The sequence below is a fragment of the Poecilia reticulata genome, linkage group LG20 (assembly GCF_000633615.1).
Source record: "Poecilia reticulata strain Guanapo linkage group LG20, Guppy_female_1.0+MT, whole genome shotgun sequence".
Lineage (NCBI taxonomy): Eukaryota > Metazoa > Chordata > Actinopteri > Cyprinodontiformes > Poeciliidae > Poecilia > Poecilia reticulata.
Window position 1 is genome coordinate 4,152,154 of NC_024350.1, and position 15,828 is coordinate 4,167,981.

Sequence of the window (15,828 nt, forward strand, 5' to 3'; positions counted from 1 at the left end):
CCTCGTCACTGCTGGCCAGGCTGAGGTGTTAAGCTACACAATGGTTACCATGGTAACAGCATCGACCAAAAGTTGGTCCTGCAGTTAAAACTTTTCAGTGAAATACTAGACACTGTCTTTGCGGAGCCACTGGTGTCTATTCTGAATTGTAAATCCTTCCAACAATCAATAAAACAATATTTATTACTGCATCATCCAAAGCAGTGACTTTGGTGAATAGGACTTTTAATTTTTTACCTTTAACTAGCTTCCATGCCTAAGATGTGTTAAGTTTGTGTTTTGCTTTTTAAATTAAACTGTCTAAAGTTTTATACTTTTACGAAGCAGCAAAAATGTTAGATTTCTATGGCCTCTGCCTGAATTTTACCGCAACAGACGGGGGGGAAAAAAAATCCGTCTGAAGATGAAATACTGAGAATGCAAGAAGCTGCATCAACAGAAGACGAATCCCGAAAAACCAAAAAGGATCCAACAATCTGTGTTGAACATTCCTGCAGCAAATGTCAAAACACTTAGCACCAAATCTCCTTAACATTCGACAGGTCAGAGCTGTTCTGACCGCCATTTCAACAAACAATGATTCACGCGTTATGGCATCTGCATATAAATCTTTATGCTGCATGAAAGTTGGATGGTTGGATGAGGTTTCAATTTTATTAATCTAACGTTTAAGTACAACTATTACTTTCCCCAACATGTAAGCCTCTCAACTCGCAGTGCTTCACATTCTTCAGTTGAACTACCAACTTAAGACTAAATTTAGGAGCGTTTTGGATCGCTCCGCGATCAGAGTGACGTTCCGGACAAGCAGTCACCATCGGGAGCCAGAAGAAGGGAGGTCTTGGTTCCCTGCCAGAGGCGCTCTTCTCCCTCCTTCTGTTCTGCTTAGTCAGTACCAGACAGGAGAGAGGAGCCGCACAAAATGTGTTTGCACATGTCATTCATGAGGTTACCCAGACGGTAGCTTGTGAGATGCGTGAGGGAAAGGAAAGAAGAAGCAGAAAATGGAAAAAAAAAAAAAAAGAAAAAGAAATGCCCAAGCTGTTTTTTACTTGTGATTTTTTTCTTAATCTAGCAGCATTTACATTTCTGGCAAAGAAGCAATCCACCACTTCAGGCGAGCATCGGCGTTCACACACACACAAAACGTTCCCTCTTTTAATCAGCACAGGTGAACGGGCATCGAATCCAGCAGCTTAGATAACTCACTGCCTTTTATCTCAATCAAACGGCATACGCTTTGGCTCGCTATGAAAGTTTTGGTTGAACCAGGTCATTTTTTTGAAACGGAGACCAACTGCGTCGCTGTGTTTCCGTGCATCTACAAGGAGATGCGGGTCTTTGCCCATATAGTTCCACATTTATAGACTCACTGTTAAAGCTGGAAGGGGGGGGGTAAAGCTCTCAGAAAGTAGGACAGTGAATATTGAGATGGTTCGTTCGAAGGCTTGCATATCAGTCTTTCTGGTCTTTGATCTGTTCGTAAGCTCCGGTTCACACTCACTAGTGCCGTTTAAATTCACAGAATTTATCTGAGCCAAGTCACTCAAACACCCTGCCTTTGTATTTATATATCTAAAGGCTAATTGTTGATGGGTAACCGCTTCCTGGGTAAACACACTTCTCTGGAATAGTTGGAATGATATTAGGAAAACCTGTGACTGCAGTATTGTAGTGCATAGGTGTCAAATCCAGGCCAAATTTGGCCCTGCAGTGTAATTATATTTGGCTCACAAGATCATTCTGACTGTAGCTGGCCTGCTGCTAGGCAGCACACATGCATCACTAAAAATACTGAAAAATCCCTGAGTGCTCTGCAGGTGTGTTGGCACCTCAATCGGGACCCTCAAACCATCCTTCCTCTGTCGACATTCAATGTCATTATGCCAGGTATCTGGTCCAAGCCAAACATGTTTGAGTGTGAAAAAATGAGCCTTAGTGAACGTTTTCTTAATGCTACATTTTCACTGAATGTAATTATTATTACTAGCCTTTGGGGAAAAAAGGCTAACACCAAAATTCAACCTGTAAAGCGACAAACAGGGGACGATGCATAATATTTCTTTTTAAATTAGCAAGAGGAGCAATGTGATGATTTCCTGGAGGCGGAGATTCAGAGGGAACAGGAGTTTTCAAAGAGACAGAGTTCGTTAAATTACGAAATCAAATTTCTTTTAAGTCACATTTGATATACACAGTATTTTTAGAACAACTGAAGTTAACATAGTTACTTCATTGTGCTATAAAATGGCACTACATGCCTGGAAAATACATAATGCTGCCCCTTCAATATGTAGGAATATAAACCTATTAAACCCACGTTGTGCCATAGCAGAAGCTAACGTCTACATGTAGCTTCTGTGACTTGCAAATGCCAACCAATAGCATGTGAAATAACTTTGTGGGATTTCAGCTTTCCAAGCTGCATTTTCTTTCGAATATTTTATATTTTATAGTGCAATTTAAAAAAAATCTACCAAAGGATTTTTCTTGGAGTCACTCTGCAAAAAATCTGCAACTAGAATACTGAATCGTAGTGAGGCGGGAGTTCACTGTACTTCAGATAATTCCAGTTATCTTTCTTGAGTGAAGCAAACGTGTTTCAGCCTTTTTGTAGCCAGCAGAACAACAGGTCTGGAATGGGAAACTTCATTACAGACACCCAAAAACAAAAACAAAAAATACTTTAAACCATAATTTTGGCCAGATTGAAAACTTCAGAAAACCTTGATAACATTTGTGGTTTGGTTGGTATGAAAAAGTTCCCACCTTTCTATAGATGTGGTGTTTATATGTTAGTTTATTTTCTAACTTTTTGGGAAACTGATTTTCAGCTGGTATGAAGCAAAGCTGGAACAAAAGAAATAAATAAATAACAACTTCCCTTATTATGATTTCCCAGGCAGCACAGGCTTCTTCTTTTTTTTTTCTGGGGTCTTAAACTTTGACACGTTTACGCATTATGCTTCAACTTCCCGATCCCTGTGACCAGTAACAGGAACCAAGAGGACGGCGTGGCAGTTCAATTGTTTTGGCCTTACATTCCCATAAAATATCTACACAGAACATAGGTAGAGCCAGGCTTTTTGGCCTCGTGTATAAAAGTTTAAGATCCACTGGGAATACAGTTTTTTTCTTACAACATGAATGCACCTTTTATTCTCACGTTACACATTAAATAATATTTGAATTTTCAGACAGAGAACAGGCGGTCTGATGTTGATCTGACTGTTTCCTCTTCCTGTTTCCTGCTGCTGAATCTGGAGATGAGTCAGTCCCCATGAGAGTCCCTTCTACACACACTCGCGACAGAAAACAGCACAAACACATGGAGAAACCTCTTATATCCATGTTTTTGCTAAAGACATGAATGTAGCATTTTGAATGTTGCAAAGCATGCTGTCAGAAGAGGTTTGTTTCTTTTCTTTTTTTTACCTTTGTGTGAGAACTTTACGTAGGAAAATGGAGATTATCTTTGTTTTGTTTTTTTCCAATTCCTACATGACTCCCTTCACTGCCTTTACACCAGTTGAGATCAGTTCACGCATTTATTTGAATGTTTATGAACTGTGAACACGGCAAAGACTTTGCAAGAACTGACTTCAGCTAAACCGTTTTGCAAAGCGTGCAGTAGTTGGGCTAGTAGTGGGTCGTTAAGCTGGTTTGTGATATAATTCTTCCACAGGTTTTGAAAAAGAAAAATACATTTGAGCATGTATTTGGCATGGCAAAAAGGCCATTTTGCAAACCAGTACAAGTCAACTGGTTCATTTTCTCAAGGAATAGARAAAAAAAAAAAAAAAAAAAACATGGCTTTGGAACTGATGTTTTGTTCAACAGTATGTTGAATTCATAGATTAATAGATGCATGTTTTAAAGTTATGTTTCTGTGTGTTAAACTTGTATGAAGAAAAAAAATAACTAAGTGCTTGTATTTATTGCAGAAAATTAAAAAGTGGTAAGTATTTGGATTAACTGGAGAACTGGGCAATCCTCAGTTATAGACAGATTACACAACACAGAAAAAAACACTTTAAAAGGGTCCATTTTGTTTTTTACACATTTTCTAATAGGGTTGTACCATTATTTAAAAAAATAAAAAATAAAACAAATGTTAAATCACTTTTGAGTTGTTTTGATGTATAGAGAATCCAGTGTACATTTTGTACCTTAATGCTGTTGAAAATGCCATTCATTAACTCTAGTTTTTAAGTCAAAATTAGCTAAATTGCTAATGCTAGGTTAAAATGCTAATTTTAGTTTTGGTTCTTTTTTTTTTTTATCTACTCTATAGAAAACCCTTGAAACAGCAATAATCTGAATCTATTTCTTCCCTTTTCTGAAATGACTTGAGTGATAAAACCTTTTCTGAGACCAACAACCTCAGAGCCAGGAGGCCAGGAGCCCCCGGGTGATTGTCAGCAAGCTGTGATTGTGCATGGTCAGTGCATTAATGCTCGTGTGTTTGCCTTCACACATGGGCAAACCTAAGTGTGTTTCCAGTGGGAGCAGCTGACACGTAGCCACTGGAAGCCCATGAATTATCCGCAGAGCTTTCAGCACGGCGGCTTTGCAGCGAGTTCTGGCAAACAGTTTTGAGTCGAATTCAAAGCAAATTGGAGCCGAGGTTAAGTGAAGCGACACAGACGAGTCAGTCAAAGACACAAAATAAAGAATTTCAAATGTATGACCATTGCTGTGCTCTTCTAGAAGAAGAAAAAAAATCAGGCAACGAGCAGGCTGTTGAGACTCCTTATTAAAAACGTCTGAAATAACATCACAAATCAAAGCTGTTCTACGACAACAAAGACGCAGCACAGATTTAAAGCCGAGTCATTTTTCACAGGTTCTAGTCCGTTTATATTCTCTCATTAAATCCCCCATTGGGCCCAATACACCGAATTGACGTTGGATAAAAATCTACATCCTGAAGCATAATTTAACACATGCACATTTAACGTATTTACTTATTAGAACAACCATTTCAGCTATGTTAAACAAATTAACAGTTGCGCATTAATTTAAAAATGAACAAGGTACAATGTTTACTGACCTAAAATATAAACAGGCGTTGCTGATCAAAGTTCACCCGTCGAATGAATCAAACAGGAAATGCTTATATTTTGAAGGATCATCAGAGTCTCTGTTGTTGAAGAAAACTCCTGTTAGTAACGATGCATAAATTGTCAACTCATTTTCTATATAGTGTAATGTAAGTGGTTCAGGAATATGTTAGATTCTTAATTTAAGTCAGAGGATTTGCACAAGATGTCAAAGGTAATTTTGTTTTTTGTTTGCTTTATCTTATTAGTTATTAGTTATTTGAGAAACATACCGGTGGTCGTTATCATGACGCTACAGAAAAAACTGAAAGATTAGTTATTAGCAACACAGTCCACAAATATCCTTGGCAAACAAACCAAACCCGCCTTTTAACATAAGAACATATGCTCTCTGTGTCAGAGCTCCAGTGTGCTGTTTACTCACTGGTAGCACTAATTAAAAAAAGAGACTCACTGCTGTTAACTCTTTCTACTAGAAAACACTGAAAAACCATCGCAGGGTCCCGATACATGCTACAGATGTTACCGCAAACATCTGTCATTTTGGCTATGGCAACTCTGAGTTTTGTGACTTGACTCATAAATCTAACACTTTACTCCACATGCGTCAAACTCGAGGCCCGGGGGCCAAATGTGGGCCAGCGTAGCTTTTTTTATGTGGCCCTCCAGTCTCCAAATTGCATCAATAAGTCCCTCCAGTTTTTCCCAATTCTGCAAAATTCACAAAAAATCAACAAAGCCCCACACTTCTTCTGATTATACTGCAAATATTTTCTCAAAATTGGTCAAAAACATTGGTTTTAAGTGACTGCTGCCTCAGCCTTACTTGATGTCAGGTTCTAGTCCGTGACCAATACGGTGATTAATAAAATGTCACATTTAACCTCATACATTAGCGCAAAAACCGCAAAAAAAAAATTCCTTACAAATATTTTTAAATTAGCAGCACAACATCTGGGATTCGGATTGCAAAAAAAAATACCGCCCCACACCCCCCAAAAAAACAAAACAAAAAAACAATCACAAAATCCTGGAGGGACTGATTAGTGTGAAAAGATGTTGAATATTATTTAATTTTCAGAAACACTTACTGAATGCTGAAACAAAGCTGTTTGTTAGTATTTTAACAGCTTAATGGGTTTTATCAATACATTCTGCCAGGACCGGCCCTTTAAGAGCATTCAGAATTTTTATATGACCCACAATGAAAATGACTTTGACATCTCTACTTCACTCATATGTGTGACTTCAGTCAATTCAGTCTCTACAATAGTACATTTTCATTTGTTCTCCCACATACTGTCTTTTCATTCACTTGCCCTTAATTAGAAAACACACTTTATTTTGCATGTATTTCTGCAACTAAAACCTGATTGAGAAGTAGGGAATCCATCACCAACATCTGATGTGTTTGGATAAAAATCCATAAGATCCAAAAAGTAACGCTTCATAAAACTCATTCTAAGTAAGACAGCTGTAGGTGGGTTACGGCTCCATAAGTCTGGCAATTTAATTGCAGGTTTAAGAGACAAAGACACCTTCAAAGTTAAATGGCGAAACCTCCCACACCGAACCCGTAAAGGTTTCTCTGCTAATCTACTCCGTCGCTGTGATGATGACCTACTTCTGTAAATAAAAAGGCCAAGATCAGCCAATATGAACACGTAATACTGAATTCAGCTTTCTAAAGGGTTCCTTTTAATGTCCAGGGTGGAAGGCTGTTCCTGCAGTTCAGCTCTACGGTGTGAAGATAAACTCAGAGTATCCATTAGCAAATAGCAGACACATGATATCTGACCAAACAGATCTGCTGCAGAGAGCACAGCTGAAGGACAATGGAAAGAGACAGAGGGGTGGGGGGAGAAATAACAGGGTGGATAGGCAGGAGATGAATCAGCCTTTAGTGGGTTTCCACTTAAATTTATCACAGTCGACTGAGGAAGAAGGCACCTATCAATATCCTCTCTCACTTCTGCTTTCCTTTAAACAGCATTTTTTACCCCTCGCTTTGAAAAGGAAAGAAAAAAGAAACTCATCTTAACATTTGACGCTGCACATATCTATCTAAATAAACTCCCGCTTAACTATCCACATGTGCTGATTCAGATACGAGTAAGCGAGTCGACTGACCCGCTGCCAAAACGACATGCCGCGCTAAATTCTTATCAGGAGATTGTTTACATTCTTCAGACATACGAGTGGAGCGGTTTTAAAGGAAGCTGCTGCGTGGTCTGGAACTACTCCTGTATCTATTGTTCACTTGATTTTACATGTTAGATGGATTACTAATAAGCCAAATGAAGATAATAAGATAATGACTCTCATTATATGTCTAATTTATCTCATGAATAAACAGGCGCCAGCATAATTTTGTCAAAAGATGGTGGCAAAAATCAAAGCACTCCTTAAGCTCGAGTTGTTTGCTTCACCTTTAAGTCTGACAGTGACGCGTCATTTTCCTTAAGAACAGGAAAACTGTCCGTCATATGACAGTGAGGATGGACAGCTCATGTCAGCACTTTGGTTCTATTTTAAAACAAGCTGGACTTTGCAGGAAAAAGGGAATGGAGACACTTAGTCACTCGCTGTCAGAAAATGTGACTGCAGAGGATTTTTCACTGGATGTCACAACACATGGATGGATTTTACATTTCTGACACAATTCAAGCTTGCACACCATGACACAGTGAAGAAATGTTTACATTTTACAATTTTAACACCGCCATGATAATATTTTACTATATTTAAAAACACATTTGCCCATTGTATTTTTGAGCCAAATTTATTTCAAAGAATCTGGAAGTCAATATAGAGGTTTAAATGCTGGTCGAAATCTAAGGTGGTCCTATTTTACTTTTTCTTAAAGAGCATTGAAGACACTTCCTGTTAGTGTTTTCACAAATACTATAAGAATAACCATTGATAGGGCAGAATTATGCATTTTGAACAGGAGGGAATTAACAGCAATAGAAGCCTATGACCCAGCGGCTGGCAGTTAACTAGTCAGAACAAGCTACAAACTAGCAGTTAGCAGTTGGCTAGTCAGAACAAGCTACGAACTAGCAGTTAGCAGTTGGCTAGTCAGAACAAGCTACAAACTAGCGGCTAGCAGTTAGATAGTCAAAGCACTAGTATTTTAAAAATGGTGGAGGCTTTGACGTTGTTGCTTTTGTTAACAACATGTTTGCAATAAATATTGTGATGTTCTCCAATCATGTTTTGATTATTCTTGCTTATTGTTTTGGAAGCCAAAGGTTAATCCAGGGATTCTTTAGCTTGAAAAAGCTGAAGAAAAGCTAGAACTGAGAACTGTTCCAGACATATCTGATTACATTTTTTCATAAGCTTAATTTTAGACCCTGTTTCCACTGATAATATTTCTGATAACTCTTTGCAACATAATTCTAATGAACATTCATTTAAAACGTGGTTGCTCTGAAACATCCCCCTGATGACTGCAAACTGACTCATGATTGATCCTTAACAAGCAGCCGCAGACGGTGTCATTTTGTAACTGAAAGAGAAGGATGTGATGCAAGCAAAAAGGCTAAAGTACAAAATGGGAGAGAGGAACAATTTCCAGCACCATCCTCATAACAGCGACGGTGTAGATGGGGAAATTCGGAGAGCAGATCACTTTTAATATGAAATACCTAAAGTGCTTCTGGCACCAAATACTTTCACAGACTTAAGAAATGCACTGATAATAATACCATAATGTGGCTTTTCATTGGTTCTAAATAGTCTGCGCCACATGTATGATGATCTCCCACACATCCTCTTTCTGCCAGGTGTGGATTAGCGTGGGTCTAAATCTGCATGGCTTCTGAAAGCCAATTCTCTCTTCTCCCTGAAGAACCCAGAAGCCCTCATGTGCCTACAAAACAGATGTCCAAACCAGATGTTTGGCACTGAGGCAACAGTTTAGACCTGCTCAGTTTGTTTTGATGTTCTCCAAAAGAAGAGTAATGCAGCCAGTTTCCCTCAGAAACACTGCAAGGCTGCTACATTTGCCTAGGAGTGACATTTTGTTTAGCCTAATTAATAATCGCGTTTTTTTTTTGTTTTTTTTTTTTGCTCCGTTCTAACGACTAAATTGAAGAAGTCATAACTCCAAGATTAAACAGTCACAGTCACCATTCAAGCCAACGGAGGAGTTGTTTCCTCATATTGGATTTCCTCAAACAGACTCTATCAAGATCATAAAACAAACACTAAAAGCAAACAGGGGCTGCTTATGTTTTATTCAAGAGCAGTCCGGCACCTATTTTTAAAACAAAAAGCCGAGGAAAAGGCGCTGAATGGCAGTAGGAGTGACGGTGAATGGCAGCTTTGCCCATTCCCCTCCTCTCCTCTCTCCATTAGCCTGTGCAGAACCAGCCGAGCGAGCGTTGCCAACAAGCAGGCACTATGATTTCGGTATGTTACATTCACTTTGGGCAACATGTTGACTTCAAATCATCAAAGTGCTCAGCAGCAGCCGAGTGAAATTGCCGTTCGGTGCAAAACTCAAAATTGGTCGTTCAGAGTATAATGGCTCAGAGACACTGAAAACCACATTGTAAAAAAAAAAAAAAAAAAAAAAGAAAATCACTCTCACATGATTTAGTAAGAAGTGACATACAATTGTGTGGTGTGCATTTGTATTCATCCACCCTGAGTCAATAGCTGACTGTCACCACAGACTGAAAGTATTTTCGGTCTTTAACAGGCACCTCAACAAGCTGAAATGTTCCAAGTATTTCCATAGATTTTCAATTGTATTTGGGTCAGAAGTTTGGGTCATTCACTTAATATTTTCCGTGACATTTTATGTGGACGGCCATGTCCCGATGATGCTCTGCAAGATATTTTGATAGCAATGGTTTTTATTTCCAGTTTCACAGCTATGTGCTAGCTTTCCTCAGCCTGTTCAAAATTCAGAAAAACACAATTCAGTTTGTAGCTGTAACATGACAAACTGTGACAAGTGAAGTACTTTATGACAATTGTATCAGTTTTAAGTAGAAGTGAGCGGAATAGGTGGAGGAGAAAACCTCCTCTCCCTGTGCTAAGTGCCTAGCTTGGTAGAGTATTCAAAAGACTTAAGCTAAGGAAAGTTTCAAAATAAACTTACTTACTCATTAAATGCAGTTTTTATTTAATGAGCTAAATAAACACACTATTTCCACAAAACCCTTCTGAAAGTAGTTCACTCACTGAAAACCTCAACCTATTGTTTTTCGGGCTAGGCTAAGCTAGAAGGCTTTAATTTTTCTGTTAAAATTAAGCATTAAAAAACATGAGACGAGCTAGTATCTTCTCGAAAACAAAGCACCAAACTTGGAAAGGCATGTAAATGGAAAAACACAGAAAGACTAAAAGAGCAAAACACAGTAAAGCAATGAAAAGCAACTTTCTGTTTGTTCTCTTCCCCGAGAGCAAGGATAAAGATTCGTATTTGCATATTCTCACTCAGCAACACAGCAAACGCAGAAAGAAACTTGCCAGAGGTCCAAAAAATGGTTTAATTATAAATGACTGAATTAAGAAAAAGACGCCTTAATTCTCTCAGCTGCCTATTCAGCCGTGTGCGTCAACGGAGATAAAAAATAAAAAATGTGCTGCTGTCTGTGTCTAAAGCCTTTCTCATTTCACATCTTTATTCCTTCCAGAATTGTATTTTTTTTAACAGTCTATTCATTTTACATTATTAACCACTGATAAAAAATAGTGCTTCGTTAATTACACCAATCAAAAGTTTAGAGTTAGATATTAGCTAAAATGTGAGTCTTCCACACCGAGGAAACCTGGTTCTGCTCATCATGATCCAACCGATAAGCTGAAAAGTTGAAAAGCAGACACAGTTTCACAATGTTGGCCAACGAGTGCTGTTGCCGACAACGAAAGGGTGCAACGGTTTCACAGGCCTGCTTTACACAAGCTGCTGTCTTTCATCAACCTTTCGCTGGAACAGTGTTGCCACCTGACTTGCACATTTGCCCTAAAAAAGGGGAAGTTCAGCGACACAAAAGCAACTAACGCATATGCAAGTCATGCAGTCGCTTTAGCTAAATTTGTTTCTTTTAACAGGAGAAATTAACTGCTTCAGGCAAAATCACTTTGCCCAGGTGGAACTTGCTGAACTTATCCAGCACAGGCTGCATTTGAAGTAGCAAGCCTAGTCTTTTGATTCGCAAGTCAAACATGGATGTTGGTTAGGTGGGGATAAACATGAGGAAGGAAAGGGGGATTTTTGTGACACATGAAGTCCTGTCACATCTTTGAGTGTGAAGTTTTATAAGTGCAGGGAACATGGAGCGAGATAAAGTACATTTTTTATAAGTTCTTTGCTCTGATATTTGAGTTACATCAATTCTCTAGCAGTGAAGCTACATCTCTGCCTTTTTGTGCTTCACAAATAGACTGAAGGTTTCATAAGTATCAAATCTTTCTTCACTACAGAATTAGCAGGTTCAGTTTAGGCCACTAAGCGTATGTTAAGATTTTGAACAAGCGGCACACAACTGCGGTCCATTAGCAGTGCACTGCTGACAATTATCTCCAAACTAAATGGTGGTGCCTAATGGTTAGTTAATGGTTAGCCAGCCATGATATTGCAACGTTTTTGTTTATTTCTACCGAAACCCATACCCAAAATGCTTCCATAGAAGAAGCTTATTGAAAGTTTTTGCAGCTGAATGTCGTCTGTCAGGCTGACGGCGTCTTTATTTGTTGCACTCAACATCCAAACGGACAAGAACTACTTCCTGTCTTCCTTCAATCTATAGTCTCATACGCAGACAAGGAATCAGCATCGCTTTTATGAAAAATAACGCTACAAAATGAACCCAAAGCTCTTCAGCTCTTCTGAATGCCATCCTATTTAACATGTACATAGATAGACACAGAACGCTGTTGTGTCCGACCATCCGCATCGGAGTAGCCTGTAGCATGCTATCGTCAGCTAAAGGCTGCTATTTCTAATTAAACCTCTGGGGAACTTCTTGTGGCCAGCGCCAGGGCTGTCTTAGAGCCACAGACACTTTCTCAGCCCTGCAAATCAAGGATAAGAGCCTTTTACAAGTAATGAACCAGAGGCCCCACTTTTTAAACCCTTGTAAAGCCAGCAGGCTGGAGCATTTTCACTTTAATGAGAGGAAGCGATTGAACTGCTGGGTCATGCTGTTGCTTTTTCAGTTTTCGGATTAGATTTCAGGTGTGGGAAGAACGCAGCGACACGGCCTCAGCCAGTGTCTACTGGCAGAAGAAGGAAACAATGAATGCCACAACTGAATAGCTATGATATTGTACCATTCGGTGTTTGCTAAAGAAGCATATAAGGTGGTGCAGGACGATGTGGCTTAAAAATAAAATCATATTCTTTTTCATATACCATTTCTGATTTTAATTGACTTTTTTTTCTCCCTTTCTTTTCTAAAAAAATGTATTAGAAATGACAGAAAATATTGAAAAAGTGGCTTTTGTTTCAATCATCCCTTCAGGGAGTTGTACGGTGGATTTTTAGAGACAGATTGCAAGAATTTGTCTGATTATGAGGATATTGTCACAACATAAGCAGGATAAAAATGAAATTTTACCAGTGGAATGTCTTAGAATTACAAGAAAAAGTTGTTTTGATGAGATAAAAAGTTTGAATAATATTTTTTTTTGCTATTTTTCATGTCGGTGTTTTCATAAAATTATTCTCCAAATATTATGGCTTTATTCAGCTGGACTCTTTTGTATTATTTGGACTTCATTATGATTTGACTTTATTCTCTTTTTGCTATGACTGTACTCCTGTAGCATCATGACTTTATTTTTGATTTCTAGAACAAGAATCTTAGCCTGACCCTTGTATTTATTTCATTGTAATGCCGAGTTGACCTGAACTGAAAACCCAAATAAATAGAAACCGTAAAAACAAGATGGTGGCATCACTCTGAACTAGAGTGGTGTCAGCAGTTCAGAGCGCATTGGTGGAAAAACAAAATCCAGATTTTCCAAAAATGAAATCTTCAAAAACCAAAATTTTGATTAATTACTAATATCAATTTATCGCCCAGACCTAATAGTTGGCATGTTTTTACACATCAACTCTTTCGCTGTAAATTTAAATCTGGAATTACGTGGTGAAAAGCGAGCTCTTTTACCTATTAGTAATGATAAAACTGCTTTTCTGCTTCCACAAACACATAAAGGCTCACTTGTCTTATTCAGCGCATCTTTGGGGACAGCTGGCGTGCACGGCGGGGAAGGAGGCAGCCTTCATTTACCAAAAACCAAGCCAAAATGTCACCGTATGACTGCCGGCAAGGGCCTCCCTTACCTTGCCAAAGTTCCTGACATCGAAAAGGTCAAAGGCGTCAAACAGTTCGCTCTTCTTCATTCCGAATGAGTCGCTGCACGCCACCAGGAACGTCCGGATATTCTTCAGGCACAGGAACTGCATTTGGAGGACAAAAGAAAAGAAAAACCGGTTAATCGCTGTGTGGCTCCTAATCAACAAAGGAGCTGAGTGGCATTAATAAATGATCCAGTCCATTATTATTCTATTATATCTGAATACCCCTTCTCTAAGGGGTATTCACATGTGGTGGAGCTGCTCTGCTAGTTTAGCCTGTGAGCTTCAATGTGACTGTCTAATTAGACAATGTAAAAAGACGGTGCCTCTGAAAGCTCTTGGGTTAGTGTTTACAGCCAACATGAGAGCATTTTGTTTTATTAGAATAATAAAACAAAATGTCATACGAGGGCACTGCAGTGGTGTGGTACTATAAGAACAAGTCTAAATACATTCAAATGTTTGACGCATGACCCCAATTTCAAGTTTTAAAGCATAAAACAATGGATCCAAATGAGCTTGATCTGTGTCTGTCATTAGAAATATTTCTATTGGATTTAAAAAAAGACCAATAATGTACACGGTTAAACTTGTTTACATTACAAGTTTAACTGTGTAATGCACACAGTTAAACTTGTGTGCATTACACAAGTTTAACTGTAAACTTGTTTAATGAACCAATTGTTTAGCAGCTGACGGTGTTTAGATTGACGTCCAAACCGTTTAATGTAAATGAAGTAATAAGGTGAATTTTTAGATTACCTTTGGTGTTTGAATTGTTCTGACTATATGCAGTGACAAAAGTATTGCTAAAGATGGCACAAAAATTACAGTAGCATCTTTATCACAATAAGTATCTCAGCACCGCACTATGCCACTGTATAGGCAGACAATGTGAAATGCCAAAAACGTTAAGTTCTCGAAAAAGCTTGTGGAAAAAAAAATCTGTACTTGCAAATACTAGAAATACAAACACATCTGACACTGATTGCAAAAGGTGAAACCCTAACCCTAAGAAATCCAACATTTCCTCTTTTCAATCTGATTGGAGGTCTTACGAGGATATTATTGTTCAGTTTCATTAAACCGTAGCCAGATTTTTGAGGAGGAGACTGTAAATGTTTTATAATCAAACACAAAAGGACAGAACTTACAAAAGCTAGAGTTCAGGATCAACTGAGCTGATTCACTTTCAAAGCTTTTATTGCTTTGAGCTAAAAGCAATAAAAAACAATGCTGTGCTTACATCTAAATACACGTGCTAAGCTGTACATCTAAATAATGTCCACCTCTAACATAAAGAGGGCAACTCGGCGAAGATGCTCCGCAACCCAAAACCTTGACTCTAAACGCGGCCGAGGGCTGGCCACGTTAAACCAGAAGCATCAGCACTAAAGCCAAGCGCACACAAGGGCCTAAATCCATGCTCTCTGAGCTAGTTCACATTCTTCAGAGCTGCAGCCGGGGTTAACAGGAATGTAGCAACAGTGTGCAGTTGGCCAACGCGCCGCGCGTCTGTGACTTCCCGTAAAATAAAGGCCAGAAGCGCGCCTCTGCTGATAGACTGGTTTGAGGGGAGTCGTGTTTTTTTTTTTTTTTTTTTTTTGCTCCGCTTCGCTGCCTCTGCTGGATCGCCTTTGACGGATGACTTCATCCTTGGGTGTAACCGACCAACAGTGTGTTTGTGGCGTTTTCCCCTCTCTGCTCGACGTCTCCACGTTTGCTACAGCCCGTTTTAAACTGTGTGCCCTAATAAAACGGAGTATAGTGGGGAGCAAAGGACAGAGGGTGTCGCTGTAAAGTCTTACAGCTTATCAGCTGCAGTTCAATGGCTGTGGCTCTGTGGGGAGCGGTTCATTCTTCTGGCTCTCCACTGTACCTAGAAGACATCTGAATAATAGAAAGGACTCACAATTTTTAGCCACATCGTGCTGTTTAAAAGCAGATATTAGTTTAATTCAGTTTCTTATTAAAAGTGGAAGCAGTTCGGCTCCAAATTAGGTGCCTCAAAAATGAGATGAAGGACTACTTTCTGAGTCCGAGGGTTTTTTAGAGAGTCGCACTGGAGGAAATATCCCCCCACCTCCTAAGCAGCTCCATTTTTTTCTGTTCCTGCACCATCACAACAATCCGGAGAGATCTCAGCCCGTATCGACTTTTTTTAGACATAATTTCTCTCACTAGGAACTCCCCAATTAGCTTCCTTCTGATGACAGTTCTTCAGGATTGTTCTTTAGCAAGAAGAAAAGAGAGAGAGAGAGAGAGAGAGAGAGAGAGAGAGAGAGAGAGAGAGAGAGAGAGAGAGAGAAAAAAAGGTCTTCCAGGAAATAGATTTCATTGGCAATTTCCTGTTTCTCAAGAGAAAGCTCAAGCTGAGGTGTCCATATTTAGAGAACGGATTAGGTTTGACTGTTTAGAAGGAAAATAAGTCAGCAAGTG

General features: G+C 39.0%; 1 protein-coding gene across 3 annotated transcripts in view; it reads right to left on the minus strand.

Annotated features, from left to right (window-relative positions):
* Positions 1 to 15,828, minus strand: part of vav3 (vav guanine nucleotide exchange factor 3) — a 103,255-nt gene that overhangs the window by 69,885 nt on the left and 17,542 nt on the right. For all 3 annotated transcript variants that reach the window (XM_008438368.2, XM_008438367.2, XM_017301931.1), the window contains exon 2: positions 13,375 to 13,491. In XM_008438368.2, the coding sequence (XP_008436590.1) occupies positions 13,375 to 13,491 (117 nt within the window). The remainder of the gene's footprint in view (positions 1 to 13,374; positions 13,492 to 15,828) is intronic.